This window comes from Thunnus thynnus, chromosome 6 (assembly GCF_963924715.1).
Source record: "Thunnus thynnus chromosome 6, fThuThy2.1, whole genome shotgun sequence".
NCBI classification, from domain to species: Eukaryota; Metazoa; Chordata; class Actinopteri; order Scombriformes; family Scombridae; genus Thunnus; species Thunnus thynnus.
In genome coordinates, this window is record NC_089522.1 from 28,732,290 (window position 1) to 28,750,609 (window position 18,320).

The 18,320-nt window shown below is 36.8% G+C and overlaps 3 protein-coding genes across 3 annotated transcripts; all 3 read right to left on the reverse strand.

The window, feature by feature from the left end:
• Window positions 1–5,708: 5,708 nt before the first annotated feature.
• LOC137185388 (P2Y purinoceptor 1-like) lies at window positions 5,709–7,227 on the reverse strand. The gene has a single exon (XM_067593721.1). The coding sequence runs from the start codon at window positions 7,126–7,128 to the stop codon at window positions 6,142–6,144; it is 987 nt and encodes a 328-aa protein (XP_067449822.1). The 5' UTR covers window positions 7,129–7,227; the 3' UTR covers window positions 5,709–6,141.
• Window positions 7,228–10,757: 3,530 nt separating this feature from the next.
• Window positions 10,758–11,763, reverse strand: LOC137185389 (P2Y purinoceptor 1-like). The gene has a single exon (XM_067593722.1). It carries the CDS (start codon window positions 11,753–11,755, stop codon window positions 10,769–10,771), a length of 987 nt encoding a protein of 328 aa, XP_067449823.1. The 5' UTR covers window positions 11,756–11,763; the 3' UTR covers window positions 10,758–10,768.
• Window positions 11,764–15,586: 3,823 nt separating this feature from the next.
• LOC137185027 (P2Y purinoceptor 1-like) lies at window positions 15,587–17,357 on the reverse strand. The gene has a single exon (XM_067593235.1). The coding sequence runs from the start codon at window positions 17,355–17,357 to the stop codon at window positions 16,395–16,397; it is 963 nt and encodes a 320-aa protein (XP_067449336.1). The 3' UTR covers window positions 15,587–16,394.
• Between the last annotated feature and the right edge of the window lie 963 nt (window positions 17,358–18,320).

The window sequence follows — 18,320 nt, forward strand, 5'->3', positions numbered from 1 at the left end:
GTCATGATGTAGAACTGCAAAGGTATGCAGATGATACCGTTGTGTACACACATGCAAAAACAGCTGAGTTAGCTGCTGCTAAGCTAACGATTGCGTTGAAAAGGATCACACATTGGCTTGATCAATCATGTCTGAGTCTAAATGTAAACAAAGGGTATGTTTTTCTCTAAAACCATGGTACAGCCTCCTAATGCTGATATTCTCGTGAAAAAATTGACATAGTCACTGATTTTAAATATCTTGGTGTGACACTGTATCCAAATTTGAACTTTAAGAAACATGTTAGAAAAATTGTTAAAAACCATAAAGTACAACTTAGCAAATTTTAGACATATTAGAAACTGTCTCTCTTTCAACACAGCCAAGATATTTATGCTATGATTCTTTCCCATATGTCTTATTTTATCACATGTTGGGGCAGGCTGAAGAAACAGCCAAAAGACCTCTTGAGTCCCTATACAAACAAACTCTACAAACTCTGGAAAAAAAGCCAATGTATTTCCATCACTGTAGGGTACTGAAGAAATACAATTTACTGAGCTTTGAGAATTTTAGATTATTCTCAAATTGTGCCTATTTATAAAATTTTAAATGGTTTGGCCCCTCCTCCACCATGTGACTTTGTGTACACTTGTTCAGTAATTTCTATTAGATCCTCCAGAATATCCTCTATACAAGATTGTAACATACCATTTTGTCACACTGCATTTGGGCAGGCAGCTTTCTCTCTGAAAGCCACAACTCAGTGGGATGTCCTACCTGATGGTATGAAGAGTTGCAGTTTCATCAGTGCATTCAAAACCAAATTTGAAAAAACTGCTGCTAAAAACTACTCAGCTCTGTAACCACTGACTCTAAATTTCATCTCATGGTCTTCTCATTAACACAAATAATCTTGCTTTTAATTTGAAAAGCTTACATTATTAATATCTAGTTGACATTGTGAGTGTATGTGATGTGGTATTATGTGTACCTTTGTATTTTGTATTATGTGTCCTGTGTTCTTTTTTGTTTGTTATTGTGCTGTTATATGTTTTAATTGTGACCTGCCGAAGGGACTGCAGATGAAAATTGGCTATAAGCTAACTCTGGTGCAGTACATCAAATGGTAACATTTATGTTTAACACTGTAACACTGGTCCCAGATAATACAATACGACAATCTCTCACTAGTCTGTGACCCAGCTCTTTGGTCATGATAAAGAAAGGGAAATGAGGTGTAAATATCCTAACTCCCTGTATAAAATAGTCACTCAGTAGATCAGTAATAGTGGTGAGATTTAAAGCACTGTGTTGCTCTTTGCTTGTACTGCTACCTTCCTGTGCTATGTGCGTCTGTGATGTGCAGATTATGTAGGGGTGTTGAAAACAGTGACACTCATACAATTTGCATCCTGTTTATTATACATATTCAAGCAATCAATTCACACTTATTACTGAGCTTTGCCCCACAACTCCAATAAGTCGTTCTATCCTCTCTGCAAACCTTTCTGACAGAGAGCAGTAAGTTTTCAAAATTGTTTAAGTACATTTTCTAATCTTAGCTCTTTTTTAGCATGTTAACAACAAAACCTACAACCATATAAGACGAAACATTGACCCAGTACAATAAATGTTTTATAGCGGCAGATGATGCAATATGATTAATTCACATAGCAGACAATTTACAGGGTAGAAAATTGAGTAGGAGTGATGAACAGCTGCAAGACATCTTGACAAGCTCAAAAACATTATTTTTGAGAAACATTTACAGATATATGCTAATGTCTAATATGTCACTGTAAGAACACATTTGTCATGTATTAAACTTCATCTGTGATTTGATTCATGGGCACACTACCAGAGTCTGTTGGGGGTGGACATCTGAACATCTGACGAGCTCGCTGGAGCAGCTGTCTGAGCTGAGAACGAATATCTTCATTTCCATGAAGATAAACCAGAGGGTTGAGAGCACTGTTCAGACACACAAGCACACAACTTATCTGATAAGCAATGTAGACTCCATTAAACCAGTCATAGCATACCTGCTGTTTTGATAAAACTCTTGAGAAGAGGTTGAGGTTCTTCAATACATGATAGGGGATGTAACAAACACAGAAGAGAACGATCAAGATGAGCAACAACTTCAAACTTCTCTGTTTGTTCTCTGTTTCTGTATCTTGTCAGTGCTGTTTTTGTGGCAGAGAATGACAATCGCATGTCCATAGCAGCCCAGTGTGATGAGTAATGGGAGACAAAATGTAGTGAGTGTCCTTCTGAGGCTGTATTTCAGGTAACCCTCAATGTGCAAAAAACTGAATCACTCAACTAAACACTTGCAAATGTACTGTTAATTATGGTAATCAGTAATACAGTGTTTATACTGCATTTAAGAAAGTTTGCTCAATCTAAAATCTCCAAACATGTCAGCACTCTTTTCTCATTATACTGTTATTACTGTGTGAAATGGGGGAGAGGGGGGGTCAGGTGGGCTTTTCTAGCATAACCAAACCCTAAACACAACACATGAAAGAAACATTTCACAAAACGGACACTGCACACCAGAGAGAGAGAACAAGTCTGTGTACATGACAGATAGTGAGAGAGACAGTGAGAGGGAGGCATGACATGAGAGCATGATGAGGAAAATGCAGCACAGACTGTGCCATCTTTAAGGTATTTACCCTCAAATTTCCTATATAATATATAATATATTATGTTTTATTAGATTAGATTAGATTAGATTAGATTAGATTAGATTAGATTAGATTAGATATAAAAACCACAAACCAAACCAGAAATCTTGGTTTACTCATGGACTCAGACCTGAATTTCAACAGCCACATTAAGACAAAGTCAGCCTACTACCACCTGAAGAATATATCAAGCATTAAAGGATTTATGTCTCAGCAGGATTTAGAAAAACCTGTCCATGCATTTCTCTTCAATAGACTCCACTACTGTAATGTAGTCTTTAAAGGTCTCCCTAAAAAATTTGATCAGACAGCTGCATCTGATTCAGAACGCTGCTGCTCGAGTCCTCACTAAGACTAAGAAAGTGGATCATATCAGTCCAGTTCTCAGATCTTTACACTGGTTTCCTGTCTGTCAAAGAATTGATTTTAAAATACTGCTGTTGGTTTATAAAGCACTGAATGGTTTATGGCCAAAATACATTTCTCATCTGCTGTTACGTTATGAACCATCCAGACCTCTCAGGTCGTCTTGGACAGGTCTGCTTTCTGTTCCCAGACTCAAAACTAAACATGGAGAAGCAGCGTTCAGGTTTTATGCTCTACATATCTGGAACAAACTCCCAGAAACCTGCAGGTCTGCTGCAACTCTAAGTTCATTTAAATCACAGCTGAAGACCTTTCTGTTTGCCACTGCATTTTACGAAACAAAATTTAAAGGTTAATATCTTATACTGCACTGTAAGTTTTATTCTACTGTTTTATCTGTCTTATTCTATTTTAGCTTATTTTTTATTTCCAATTTAATACTATTCAATTGTATTTAAATGTATTTTTTATTATCTTGTGTTGCTTTTATATTCTGTCTTGATGCCTTTTTTGTTCTATGTAAAGCACTTTGAATTGCCTTGTTGTTGAAATGTACTATACAAATAAACCTGCCTTACCTACCTTAACCTACAAAGTGATATACTTATTATTTTCATAGTTAGGCTATTTGTAGTCATATTTTATTTTTCTAAAAAGTTCGACTCATGAAGCACCAGCTGTCAAGTCTCAAAACACAGTAATAACACTGACACTCCCATATTGCTCATTTAATTAACTTGTCTTTTAAACACAGCTCCTTTCCTGATGACTGGAAATGTGCCATTGTCACGCCTATCTTTTAATCTGGAGACTGCCTTGAAGCCAGTAACTACAGAGCAATAAGTATACTGCCAGTACTCTCAAATGTTGCTGAGAAAGTTGTCATTGAACAACATTTCTTAATACAAGCAGTTTTGGTCTACATTGTATGCAATTTGGCTTTAGAGCAATCATTCAACCAAAACTGCTACCTTGCACTTAATAGAGCAAATTAAATCAAAACTTGATAAAGGAGGAGTAGTTGGTTCTGTATTTTTAGATCTGCGTAAGGCATTCAACACAATCATTCATGATGTTATAATACTGAAACTCTATATATTTAACTTCTCATCTAGAGCACTGGCATGGATGTCTTCATATTTATCTAATAGGATAAAATGTGTTAAAATTTGTGATGCACTGCACAGTAAAATGAAGTGCACAATGGGTGTTCCACAAGGGTCAGTGTTAGGTCCCCTATTATTTAGCCTATATATTAATGATTTCCCTCAACAGTGTCATGATGTAGAACTGCAAAGGTATGCAGATGATACCGTTGTGTACACACATGCAAAAACAGCTGAGTTAGCTGCTGCTAAGCTAACTATTGCGTTGGAAAGGATCACACATTGGCTTGATCAATCATGTTTGAGTCTAAATGTAAACAAAGGGCATGTTTTTCTCTAAAACCATGGTACAGCCTCCTAATGCTGATATTCTCATCAAAGGTGAAAAAATTGACATAGTCACTGATTTTAAATATCTTGGTGTGACACTGTATCCAAATTTGAACTTTGAGAAACATGTTAGAAAAATTGTTAAAAACCATAAAGTACAACTTAGCAAATTTTAGACATATTAGAAACTGTCTCTCTTTCAACACAGCCAAGATATTTATGCTATGATTCTTTCCCATATGTCTTATTTTATCACATGTTGGGGGCAGGCTGAAGAAACAGCCAAAAGACCTCTTGAGTCCCTATACAAACAAACTCTACAAACTCTGGAAAAAAGCCAATGTATTTCCATCACTGTAGGGTACTGAAGAAATACAATTTACTGAGCTTTGAGAATTTTAGATTATTCTCAAATTTGTGCCTATTTATAAAATTTTAAATGGTTTGGCCCCTCCTCCACTATGTGACTTTGTGTACACTTGTTCAGTAATTTCTATTAGATCCTCCAGAATATCCCCTATACAAGATTGTAACATACCATTTTGTCACACTGCATTTGGGCAGGCAGCTTTCTCTCTGAAAGCCACAACTCAGTGGGATGTCCTACCTGATGGTATGAAGAGTTGCAGTTTCATCAGTACATTCAAAACCAAATTTGAAAAAACTGCGGCTAAAAACTACTCAGCTCTGTAACCACTGACTCTAAATTTCATCTCATGGTCTTCTCATGAACACAAATAATCTTGCTTTTAATTTGAAAAGCTTACATTATTAATATCTAGTTGACATTGTGAGTGTATGTGATGTGGTATTATGTGTACCTTTGTATTTTGTATTATGTGTCCTGTGTTCTTTTTTGTTTGTTATTGTGCTGTTATATGTTTTAATTGTGACCTGCCGAAGGGACTGCAGATGAAAATTGGCTATAAGCTAACTCTGGTGCAGTACATCAAATGGTAACATTTATGTTTAACACTGTAACACTGGTCCCAGATAATACAATACGACAATCTCTCACTAGTCTGTGACCCAGCTCTTTGGTCATGATAAAGAAAGAGAAATGAGGTGTAAATATCCTAACTCCCTGTATAAAATAGTCACTCAGTAGATCAGTAATAGTGGTGAGATTTAAAGCACTGTGTTGCTCTTTGCTTGTACTGCTACCTTCCTGTGCTATGTGCGTCTGTGATGTGCAGATTATGTAGGGGTGTTGAAAACAGTGACGCTCATACAATTTGCATCCTGTTTATCATACATATTCAAGCAATCAATTTCCTGTTTCAGTACATACACATCACACTTATTACTGAGCTTTGCCCCACAACCACAATAAGTCGTTCTATCCTCTCTGCAAACCTTTCTGACAGAGAGCAGTAAGTTTTCAAAATTGTTTAAGTACATTTTCTAATCTTAGCTTTTTTTTAGCAACAAAACCTACAACCATATAAGACGAAACATTGACCCAGTACAATAAATGTTTTATAGTGGCAGATGATGCAATATGATTAATTCACATAGCAGACAATTTACAGGGTGGAAAATTGAGTAGGAGTGATGAACAGCTGCAAGACATCTTGACAAGCTCAAAAACATTATTCTTGAGAAACATTTACAGATATATGCTAATGTCTAATATGTCACTGTAAGAACACATTTGTCATTTATTAAATTTCATCTGTGATTTGATTCATGGGCACACTACCAGAGTCTGTTGGAGGTGGACGTCTGAACATCTGACGAGCTCGCTGGAGCAGCTGTCTGAGCTGATCAGGAATATCTTCATTTCCATGCAGATAAACCAGAGGGTTTAGAGCACTGTTCAGACACACAAGTCCACGACTTATCTGATGAGCAATGTAGACTCCATTAAACCAGTCATGGCATATCTGCTGTTTGGACAGAACTCTTGACCAGAGGTTGAGGTTCTTCAATACATGATAGGGGATGTAACAAACAGAGAAGAGAACAATCAAGATGAGCAATAATCTCAAGCATCTCTTTCTCAGTACCTTGTCAGTGGTGTTTTTGCGGCAGAGAATGAAAATCAGATGTCCATAGCAGCCCAGTGTGATGAGGAATGGGAGACAAAACCCAGTAAGTGTCCATCCAAAGCTGTATTTCAGGTAATCCTCAACATATGTCTTATGGGTGGTATCGTAGCATTTCCCAGGTTTGTTTCCATATGTTTTGGTGTAGAACATGTCTGGAAGACTTTGAACACTCACCAACAGCCAAACCATCACTGAAATAGTCACAGAGTGGGTGACAGTTAATCTTCCCTTCACTCTCATTGGATGGACAATGGCCAGGTACCTGTACACACTTATACAAGTAAGGAATCCAATGCTGCCATACAAATTCAGGTTGAAGCAGAATCTTGTTATCTTGCAGAATGCATCTCCAAAGATCCAAGTACTCTTCATAAAATAGTACACCATCAGAAATGGGAGTGTGAGCAGATACAAAATATCTGCAAGACCAAGGTTCAGAACAAAAACGTTGATGTCCCCCAGTTTCTTCCAGTTGTGCAGCAAAGACTTCAGTCCCCATCCATTAGCCACCAGACCAACGATGAACACTAAGATGAAAACAGGAGGCAGGAATCTGTGTGTAAAGTCAAAGCTGACACGTTGACAAGATGTGTTATTCATTGTTAGTGTAATTCCTTCCCTCGGTGAGTGTGTGAAACAGAATAACAGTTCAGTTCAGAGAAGACTTCCTGTTTTAAGCCTTGGCCTCTGAATACTAGATATGTGTTTCTGCACCTGCGAGTTTACAGTAAATGGACCCTTAAAATTTCATTGGTTGACTTGTTGGTTATTTTTATTAAAACTGAAAATAGAAAGTGAATCAATGCTCAAACCAAGTCACAGCTTAGACTGCAATAACAGGCTAATATGTGCTTGTCTGTCTTTATTTTTGTGACTCCTCTAACAATACCTTTTGATAAATGAAAACTGAATTTTAACTCTAGTTTAGTGGCCTGTGTGTGTGGCACCATTTCTAACATGAGGGCAATAAATATTTAAATTAATCAATTAGAACATAGTTATAATATAATTTCTCTTAAAACTTGATCAACAATTCCAGGCAAACATCAATTTATCCTCCCCTATCTTTATTTAAAACTGAGAAAGTTAGTTGGAAATATTTAGCACATTACATTTCACCACTTTATATCAGAAAGGCTGCAGTTTTTGCTAGGGACTGCACAAAGTTTCACACTACATATTGGAAATTATTTCTGTATCATGTAGTCAGCAGAAGTTCTATAGTGCAGGACTACATGATAATTTTACTCACTTTCAGTAGTCATTATTTACCATTACTTGGGTAGATTCCACCAAGACAGAGATTTTTACTGAAATGAAATGAAATTAAAAAATGTGCATTTGATGAATAAACCTTATAGTTTGCACTGTCAGGTTTGGGTTCTTTGTGGTTTACCACTTCCTGTGGTAAAACTGTGTTTCTATTTTAGCTGTGAGTTGATTGTATTCTTCTTATATGTTATCAGTATACAGTAATATAACAAGAAATGTTTGAATGTTATGGCAGTGTAGCTCTGATTATCACAAATATTGTTGTTAAAAGCTTCATTTTCTGGTGATCGAATCATTTAGCTTTGTAAATCAGTAATAAGCCTTTCAATAATAACAGTTTTTGGTTTGAATACACTCCAACCAAAAATGTAGCAATTATAAATTATGTCTTTAGCATGGATAAAGAGAGTTACAGAATACATCTTTTAAAAATAATGGTCTAATATCTTGAGAGTTGACATTGTTTCTCTGTAGATTTCTAGCCACACTAGCAGCATAGCTCTCACTAGCCAGCAGCCACAATGCAGCAGGAACCTCTGTGTGTGTTTGTATGTGAGCAAGTGCACGTACATACAGCGGAGGATGGCGGTGGGGCTGACTGACTGGGAGTGAGAGATGTTTTGCTCAAACATGGTGCAAAACACAACGTTAGAGATCTTTTATGTAATTATAAGAAGTGTAAGTGAGGAAAAAGACATCACCTGCAATAGTCTTGTGCCGTGAGCATTTTTACGGAAATGAAATGAAATAAAAAATTTTCACTTGATGAATAAACTTCATAGTTTGCACTCAATTTATGCATTACAGACGGGTACTGTGTTAGTGGATAAGCTATTAGAGTAACACGAGGTGTCAGGTTTCTACTATCTGGTTGGGTTTTGTATGGTTTACCACTTCCTGTGGTAAAGCATGTTTTTATTTTAGCTGGGAGTTGATTGTATTGTTCTGATATGTCATCAGTATACAGTAATATAACAAGAAATGTGATTATCTCAATGTTGTCATTAATAGCTTTGTTTTCTGGTGATCAAATCATTAAGTAATGCTTTGTAGACCAGTAATAAGACTTTTAATAGTAACCGTGTTTGGTTTGGATACACTCCAACCAAAAACGTTGTTCAAAATTTGACAACCCAAATACTGTACTAATTGGAAATGGCTTATTTCCAATCTATAGCAATTATAAATTATGTCTTTAGCATGAATAAAAAGAGTTACAGAATACATCTTTTAAAAATAATGGTCTAAGATATTGAGAGTTGAGACTGTTTCTCTGTAGATTTCTAGCCACTCATACTCATACTCATGTTTTATTTTGCAAGTTCTTACATGTTTTACATTTAAGATAGATCATTGTGACAACTGTTTGATTAATTTCCTGTGTTTATTGTTTAATTTTTCTTGTGATGTGATATTTTGCAGAGGGGGTGATGCCAGTTACACACACCCACCTGGGGCCTCTACTTAGCTGTTTGATAAATTCTTGGTAGGAAGGATGCTGTCTCCAGCAAGAAGCCGTTGTGAAGTGTTGTGACATGTCACAGTCACACAGGCAGTAGCTGTGAAGAGGCCGCCAGTCGGAGGTGGTAGACACGGGGTGTGGTTGTCCTCCATGTGGTTTTATAAAACCTCTGTTGCAGATACATGCAGTCTTAAGTATGTGTGCTGTCTTTCGTATACTGTACTGTGACAAAACTATGTCTGTTAGTGTTTTGTCCAGCAGGGGGTACCGGTTGTCTGTCAAGCAGAAACCATTACACCACAAATAAGATAAAAATGGCAAATTAAGACAAGGCAAGTGATATTTAGTTGAATTAGGTCAAACACCCCTGCATAGCCAGCATAATCTAATTTGTACTCAAAACAAGACAGATAAGTTTTTAAATCAAAATATAAGATTATCTCACTTACATGGAAATAGAGTTTTTGGAGTGCACTTTTAGCACTTAAAGTACAGTTGTATGATGTTATGCATATCATGTAAGATGTTATTCATAAGTGTGCAAACAGTTTGGGTGATCCAGTTTTTCACCCACACAAATGAGAAGGTAAGAGTCTCCCTCTGGTGGTTCCTACTTCAGAGAAAACATTGCAAGCCTTTCTGAACAATCATAACAACATCAAAGGACAGAACTCCCCATGCACAGCCAGTATTTTCAGTCAGGTGCTGGTCGGTTGGAGGAACATATAAGATGAAAATCAAAGTTAACCACCGCACACTGTAATGACTTTACTGTGACTTTATTAAGAGCAAACAACGCGTTTCACCTGTAGCTTCTTCAGGTTCACTCAGTACAACTGCTGAGTACTCACAGGTGTGATAAATACATCTGAGTCACATGACTAATGATTTGGTCACCAGAAAACGAAGCTATTAACTGTAAATATTAAATGTACTGAGCAAACCTGAAGAAGCTACAGGCGAAACGCGTTGTTCGCTCTTAATAAAGTCACAATAAAGTCATTACAGTGTGCGGTGGTTAATTTTGATTTTCAAATAATAACATATTGAGACTTGAACATTAAGAGAATTTATTATTTACATGATTTTAAAAGTTTTTCTCTGCATATATAAACACAATTTTCCACATGTACAAGTCTGAATTATACTTAGATGACAACAACAGCATGGTCATATATAAACTTGAAGAGTGTTCTTATTTGATTAACCTTTAGTTATTTTATTCATTGTAAACTGTCTTTTTATGCTAAATATTGTGTCAGTATATCACATAAAGTTAAATATTAGCATGAATGAAATCTTACTTGCAGTCTGTTGCAAACTCAAACGTTTGGTGGTTACATAAGCTGCATATTGCAAACACAGAACTACTAGGCAAGGCAAGTTTATTTATGTAGCACATTTCAGCAACAATACAACATACTGCTGGGACAATGAAAATTAAAGGGACAAATTTAAATTAAAAACATTATTTTTGAGAAACATTTACAACACATTTTTCATGTATTAAACTTCATCTGTGATTTGATTCATGGGCACACTACCAGAGTCTGTTTGAGGTGGACGTCTGAACATCTGACGAGCTCGCTGGAGCAGCTGTGTGAGCTGAGAAGGAATATCTTCATTTCCATGAAGATAAACCAGAGGGTTGAGAGCACTGTTCAGACACACAAGCCCACGACTTATCTGATGAGCAATGTAGACTCCATTAAACCAATCATAGCATACCTGCTGTTTTAATGAAACTCTTGAGAAGAGGTTGAGGTTCTTCAATACATGATAGGGGATGTAACAAACACAGAAGAGAACAATCAAGATGAGCAACAACTTCAAACTTCTCTGTTTTTGTACCTTGTCAGTGGTATTTCTGCGACAGAGAATGAAAATCAGATGTCCATAGCAGCCCAGTGTGATGAGGAATGGGATGCAAAACCCAGTGAGTGTCCTTCCGAGGCTGTATTTCAGGTAATCCTCAACATATCTCTTGTGGGTCGTATCATAGCATTTCCCAGGCCTGTTTCCAAATGTCTTGGTGTAGAACATGTCCGGAAGACTTTGAACACTCACCAATAGCCAAACCATCACTGAAATAGCCACAGAGTGGGTGACAGTTAATCTTCCCACCATTCTCGCTGGATGGACAATGGCCAGGTACCTGTACATACTTATACAAGTAAGGAACCCAATGCTGCCATATAAATTCAGGTTGAAGCAGAATCTTGTTATCTTGCAGAATGTGTCTCCAAAGATCCAAATCTCTTCCTTAAAATAGTACACCATCAGAAACGGGAGTGTGAGCAGATACAAAATATCTGCAAGACCAAGGTTCAGAACAAAAACATTGATGATCTTAAGTTTCCTCCATTTCTGCAGCAAAGACTTCAATCCCCATCCATTAGCTACCAGACCAATGGTGAATACCAAGAAGTAAACAGGCGGCAGGAATCTGCCTGTAAATTCAAAGCTGACACGAGGACAGGAGATGTTCATCATGCTGTCTCCTGAAAAGCAGCAAATAATGTAAAGCAAGTATGCTATGGTACGTGGAAATAATTGAGGAAATGTGTCATTAAAAATGCTTCCTGTGAACATTCATTAGAATTTCATCACTGTGGGAGTGAACAGAAAATGTTCATTTGATTTCCTGAAGCAGCTAGATACAATGTTAAAATGTTAACCTGACCATGCAAAGTATTAATACATGATATCACAGAATGCATGTAATCATGTTTTTCTCTTTTTTCTTGCACTGTGATAAGATATGAAAAGAATGTGGGTGAAAACCAGTGGCTACATGTCAGTATCAGTGTTTCAGTGTGAATTTCCCACCGTATTGTACAGAGGTGTTTTTATGTTCTTTTTAAGAAAAATGTTTTTTTAAAGTGCAAATCAAAATGTCAGCCTATCAAGTCTCATCTGATCATGCCCATAACAGTGACATGGCACCTAGTGTGGATTGCAGCATGCAGCACCTGTCAAAGCTTTCCTGTTTTTACATTGCTGGGAGCACAACCCTTTATTGCTTTCTAATGTACCTTTCTAATGTAATGTTATGAGATAACGGTTCAACTGCACTAGCAGCAGCTCAACTAGTCCAGCCTGGTCAATGATTTGCACTTTGGAGCATAATTTTCCAGAAATCCTGAATAAAACACTGTTTACAAGGTTATAATGGCGGTGCAATATACAAACTAAAGGACATAACAAATAATCCTTGGCGCAGGTAAAATCTCACATCCTCATTTTTATGACTTAAACAAAAGGGTCACTCATAGCAGTGGCATAGCACTCAACTAAACACTCGTGAATGTAGTGTTGATTATGGTAATCAGTGATGTTGTAATTGTGTAAAGTGTTTATACTGCATTTAAGAAAGTTTGCACATACTGTTATTACTGTGTGAAGGGGCTTTTCTAGCATGACCAGAACCTTAACACGACACACAAAGACATTTCACCGTGCACCACAGACAGAGAACAAGACTGTGTACATGAGAGATAGTGAGAGAGACATCGACAGGGAGGCATGACCTGACAGGGTGTGATGACGAAAATGAAGCACAGACTGTACCGAGTTCAAGGTATTTACCCCCAAATTAACCTATAATAACCTATAAAGTGATAAAATTATTATTCAGCTTTTTTTACCAAATCATATGTTTCCCTCACGGTACAGTACCAATTATTTTGGTTTGTGGATCAGGGACTGGGAACTCCTGGTTACCTGGTCTGCAGCAAGGTTCTCTTGATAGCTTTTTCAATGAAGACAAAGGCCCAGTAGCATCTCACTATACCTTCACCGCCAGTCAGTGCATCCCTGGGAGTTTACAGTATCACTGACCAATCTTGACTGAACTCTGGATTGACTTTGGTTCTGTCCAGTCACAAACTAGATTTGTTGTCCCTACCTTTTCCATTTTGTGAAATGTTGTGTTTTGAACCTCAGGTCTTCATACATGGAGTAATGTTAAATAATACCTCAGTCTTAGTTATTAAACTTTTGTGATGTGCATGCACGGTTTCAAAGGGGTGGCCAGGGTGGCCAATGCCACACCTACAATCTGATTGCTGGGTGTTTAGCTAGCACATTTGTTTCTACCAACCGAGACAATATGTCTGTATGGTTGACAGAGGTGAGTCAGCCCTCAGGCCATCCCCCACCCCCACCCCCTCCAGGGCTGACTCACACTGTGTCAAAAGGTGGGAATTCCCCTTAACTGCTTTACCATTGCAGAAACAACCAGTACTAGGAAACTCCCCTAGCTAAGATTTTAGGAGGCTGCATTTATAAATTATATTGTCAAATTCAGCATAGATCTTTAAAAATGCAAGAACTTGATATTGCTATCTAGCAAGCTAACAATTTACCCTGCTAGCTATTTACCTTGAGATTATATAGTATGAGACTAATTAAAATCTAATGTAAACTTAATAAATAGTTTTAGCTCTGTTAAGGTTTGTGATACCCGCCTGTAAAACTGATTAAAGTAAACCAAATGGAATACATTTTAAAAAGATGATAGGATAATATTAATTAATAAGGCCTGAATATATCCTGAATATACTTTGTGAATATGCTATTGCTGCTTAGTTACATAGTGTGGGCTTAGCCCTTTCTTATCTCTCCACAGGAACATTGGTGAAGTTCCTATCAACAAAAAAAAGGGAACAAGCCGCCCTTCCAGGTTCTGATACTGATGAATGTGAGTTAATTGCATCCTAATGGTACTGATGAGATATGCCATGTCCTCTAAAATCATCATGACAATATGTTCCCTTTTATTTTTTTTCTTATGAGGTCCATCAAGTTCCACCATCTCTGGTACTTTAGCAACAGCAACTCCAAGATCCATAACTAAGGAGTTGATTTATTACTGTTAAATAGTCAGATAAACAGACTGTTACATTTGTTTTTTCTACTAACATTAGTGTGAAAAATGTTTAAGCTAGATGTTGATGAGCACTGATCTCATAATGTGAGGTTCGTTCCCAAAGAGAAAGAACTTTTTAAAGACTTAATTTTTAATTTATTTTACTTTTGTACTTTTAAGTTGTTTATGTTTACCTTATTTCTTTAATATCAAACTATCTGTTTATATTGTAACTAAGGAGTTTATTACATTCGTTTTTCAGCAAATGTGTCAAATGTTTAGATTCTATAAATGCTTTTTGATTAATATCTGATTATTTAATAGGTGTTCTGGGAAACATAATGGCAGTGAAAGTTGGTCAGAATGGCCCAGTGGGATTTTCTACCTGGGGCCCCATCAGACTCTGGAATTGCTCAAGTCCACACTCCTCTTCTCACAGTCTGTAAATTCTGGATTATGATTATTACAGGTGCTGGTGATATGAACATGCCACTTGTTTGATCCAGATAAGAGATAAATACAAATACTATACAATATCTGCGCTTGTTAATCAGATGCTATTACTTTCACATAGAAGTGCTGCTTGTGCTGTTGTTGACATCGCACTGTTCTCTCATCTATGTTTCTGATATCTCTGATGGCACATCAACAAGGCATCATTTTCTTACTGCATCAGTCATAGGCCTTGATATCATCCTCAAATCATAATATACATTGGCTTATCATAATAACCATAATAATTTTTGCTGTTCTTATTTAATTTAATGTGTTTGAACAGCGTGCGTATTTTCCACATCTATAATTTTCATACACTTGTTGAGAAAGCCAATTAGTTTGTATATGTTCCTTATACATAGAACTGACAACAGTATCTCTGACAGGAAGAGGCAGAAATGTCAGAGATACAGGAAAGAATCATTCGTCATTCATCATCTCATCAAAAGGTCGGAATCCCCCTTAACTGCTTTTTCTTACTACATCAGTCATAGGCCTTGATATCATCCCCAAATCATAACATACATTGGCTTATCATAATCATCATTATAATGTTTGCTGTTCTTATTTAATCTGAACAATAATGTGTAGCCTATGTTTTGGTAAAAGGCCTCATCAGCTCTTTGAATGGCTTCTTATAGATCCATGACCACAAATACTTTCACAGGTTTAGTTACAGTTAATTATCTTATTATATAAGTATATGCTATAATGTAAGGTATACTATATAATTCAAATTAGTCATTTTGAGTTAATTTAGAGGAAGAGAGAACCCAGGGTTTGCATAATGCATGTTTGGTGGTTTGTGGAGAGCATTTGACTAAGAGCCTTATCTTTTGCAAATGAGCTCAGAGAAAGGCCCTATTTATTTGTCACTGTTGATGTTTGCCTACTTGACTATAAAAGTTGTGAAGCACTAACCTTCAAGTCCCAAAACACGGTAATAACACTGACATCTGTCACATAGCAAGGTGAGGCAAGTTTATTTGTACAGCACATTTCAACAAAAAGGCCATTCGAAGTGCTTTACATAGAGCATAAAAGGCATTAAAACAGAATATAAAAGCAACACAAGTAAAAAGACATAACCATTAAAAAGTTTTACATCTGGAAATAAAAAAGAAGCTAAAAAGGGAATAAGACAGATAAAACAAGAGAATAAAAGTAACAGTGCAGTGTAACATATTAACCCTTAATGTGGTTTAATGAAAGGCAGCAGCAAACAGAAAAGTCTTCAGCCACTAGTCTGTGTATTGTCATGACCCGTCTCTGTGGTCATGACAGAGAAAGGGAAATGCAGTGGAAATATCCTAACTCCCTGTATAAAATAGTCACACAGTAGCTCAGTAATGTTGGTGAGTTTGAAAACACTGTGTGACCTTTGCTTGTACCGCTAGCTTCCTGTGCTATTTACACCTGTGATGTGCAGTTCATGCAGAGGTGTTGAAAACAGTGAAGCTCATATAATTTGCATCCTTTTTATTTTTACACATTCACAAGTGAACTTCCTGTTTTTATACATACACGTCATGCTGATTACTGAGCCCCGCCCCACAACCACAATAAGTCGTCCTATTTTCTCTGCAAACCTTTCTGACAGAGAACATTGAAGTTCTCAGAATTGTTTAAGTACATTTTCTAATCTAAGTTGTTTTTAACATGTTAACAGCAAAATATAAAACCACATAAGACAAAACATTGACCCAATAGAATAAATGTTTTACAGTGGCAGATGATGCAATATGATTCATTCACATATCAGACAATTTACACCGGGGGAAACGGAGTAGGGGTGATGGACAGCTGCATGACAGCTTGACGAGCTCGCTGGAGCAGCTGTCTGAGCTGAGCGGGTATATCTTCATTTGCATGAAGATAAACCAGAGGGTTGAGAGCACTGTTCAGACACACAAGTCCACGACTTATCTGATGAGCAATGTAGACTCCATTAGACCATTCACGGCACATATGCTGTTTGGACAGAACTCTTGACCAGAGGTTGAGGTTCTTGAATACATGAGAGGGGATGTAACAAATAGAGAAGAGAACAATCAAGATGAGCAATAACCTCAAGCACCTCTTTTTCAGTACCTTGTCAGTGGTATTTCTGCAGCAGAGAATGACAATCGCATGTCCATAGCAGCCCAGTGTGATGAGGAATGGGAGACAAAACCCAGTAAGTGTCCATCCGATGCTGTATTTCAGGTAATCCTCAACGTATGTTTTATGGGTGGTATCATAGCATTCAGTGGTGTTTTCAGATGTTTTGGTGTAGAACATGTCTGGAAGACTTTGAACGCTCACCAACAGCCAAACCATGACTGAAATAGCAACAGACCGTATGACAGTTAATCTTCCCATCACTCTCATTGGATGGACAATAGCCAGGTACCTGTACACACTTATACAAGTAAGGAATCCAATGCTGCCATATAAATTCAGGTTGAAGCAGAATCTTGTTATCTTGCAGAATGCATCTCCAAAGATCCAAATCTCCTCCTTGATATAGTACACCATCAGAAATGGGAGTGTGAGCAGATACAAAATATCAGTAAGACCAAGGTTCAGAACAAAAACGTTGATGTCCCCCAGTTTCTTCCAGTTGTGCAGCAAAGACTTCAGTCCCCATCCATTAGACAACAGACCAACGATGAATACTAAGATGAAAACAGGTGGCAGGAATCTGCTTTTAAAGTCAAAGCTGATAAGTTGACAAGTTGTGTTATTCATTGTTAGTGTAATTCCTTCCCTCGGTGAGTGTGTGAAACAGAATAACAGTTCAGCAGTTCAGAAAAGACTTCCTGTTTTAAACCTTGGCCTCTGAATACTAGATATGCGTTACTACACCTGTGAGTTTACAGGAAATGGACCTGTAAAATTTCATTGGTTGACTCTAAAAATGGAAAGTGAGTCCATACTCAAACCAAGTCACAGCTTAGACTGCAATAACAGGCTAATATGTACTTGTCTGTCTTTATTTTTGTGACTCCTCTAACAATACCTTGTGATAAATGGAAACTTAAGTTTAACTCTAGTTTAGTAGCCTATGTGTGTGGCACCATTTCTAACATGAGGGTATTAAATAATGAAATATCATCAATTAGAACATAGCCATAATTTAATTTCTCTTCAAACCTGATCAAGGATTCCATGCAAATATCAATTAATCGTCCCCTATCTTTACTTAATAATAAGTGAAATGTTTGGGAAAGATATGTAAAAAGCTGCAGTATGCACAGATTGAGGTAAAACTAATGTGATGCATGTGATTAAAATGAAATAAAATAAAAAAAGAAAATGTTTGTATAAAGCAATGATGTAATATTGAAAGAAAAATATGAACCAAAAACAAAGAAATCATTGTAACAATGCAGGCCATTTGTAAAATACTGAAACATTTTTCACTGTACATAAGAGACATGTTCAGAATTAATTACAACAAAACAGAAAATGAGAAAGAAATAAGTGCAACATCATCTAATTACAAACACACAGACAAAACTGTGCAAGTTAAAAATTGCATTGCTCACATCAGGAAATATGTGTCAACACAAAGGTTGGAATCATTCTGTGGGATACAAGTACATACTTTTATATCATTAGAAATTTGTTATTGATATATTTACAGATTAGTGCTGTAAATGTGTCTTTTAAGCTGTATTCACGACCAAATGGACACCGTGTTCAAATGTC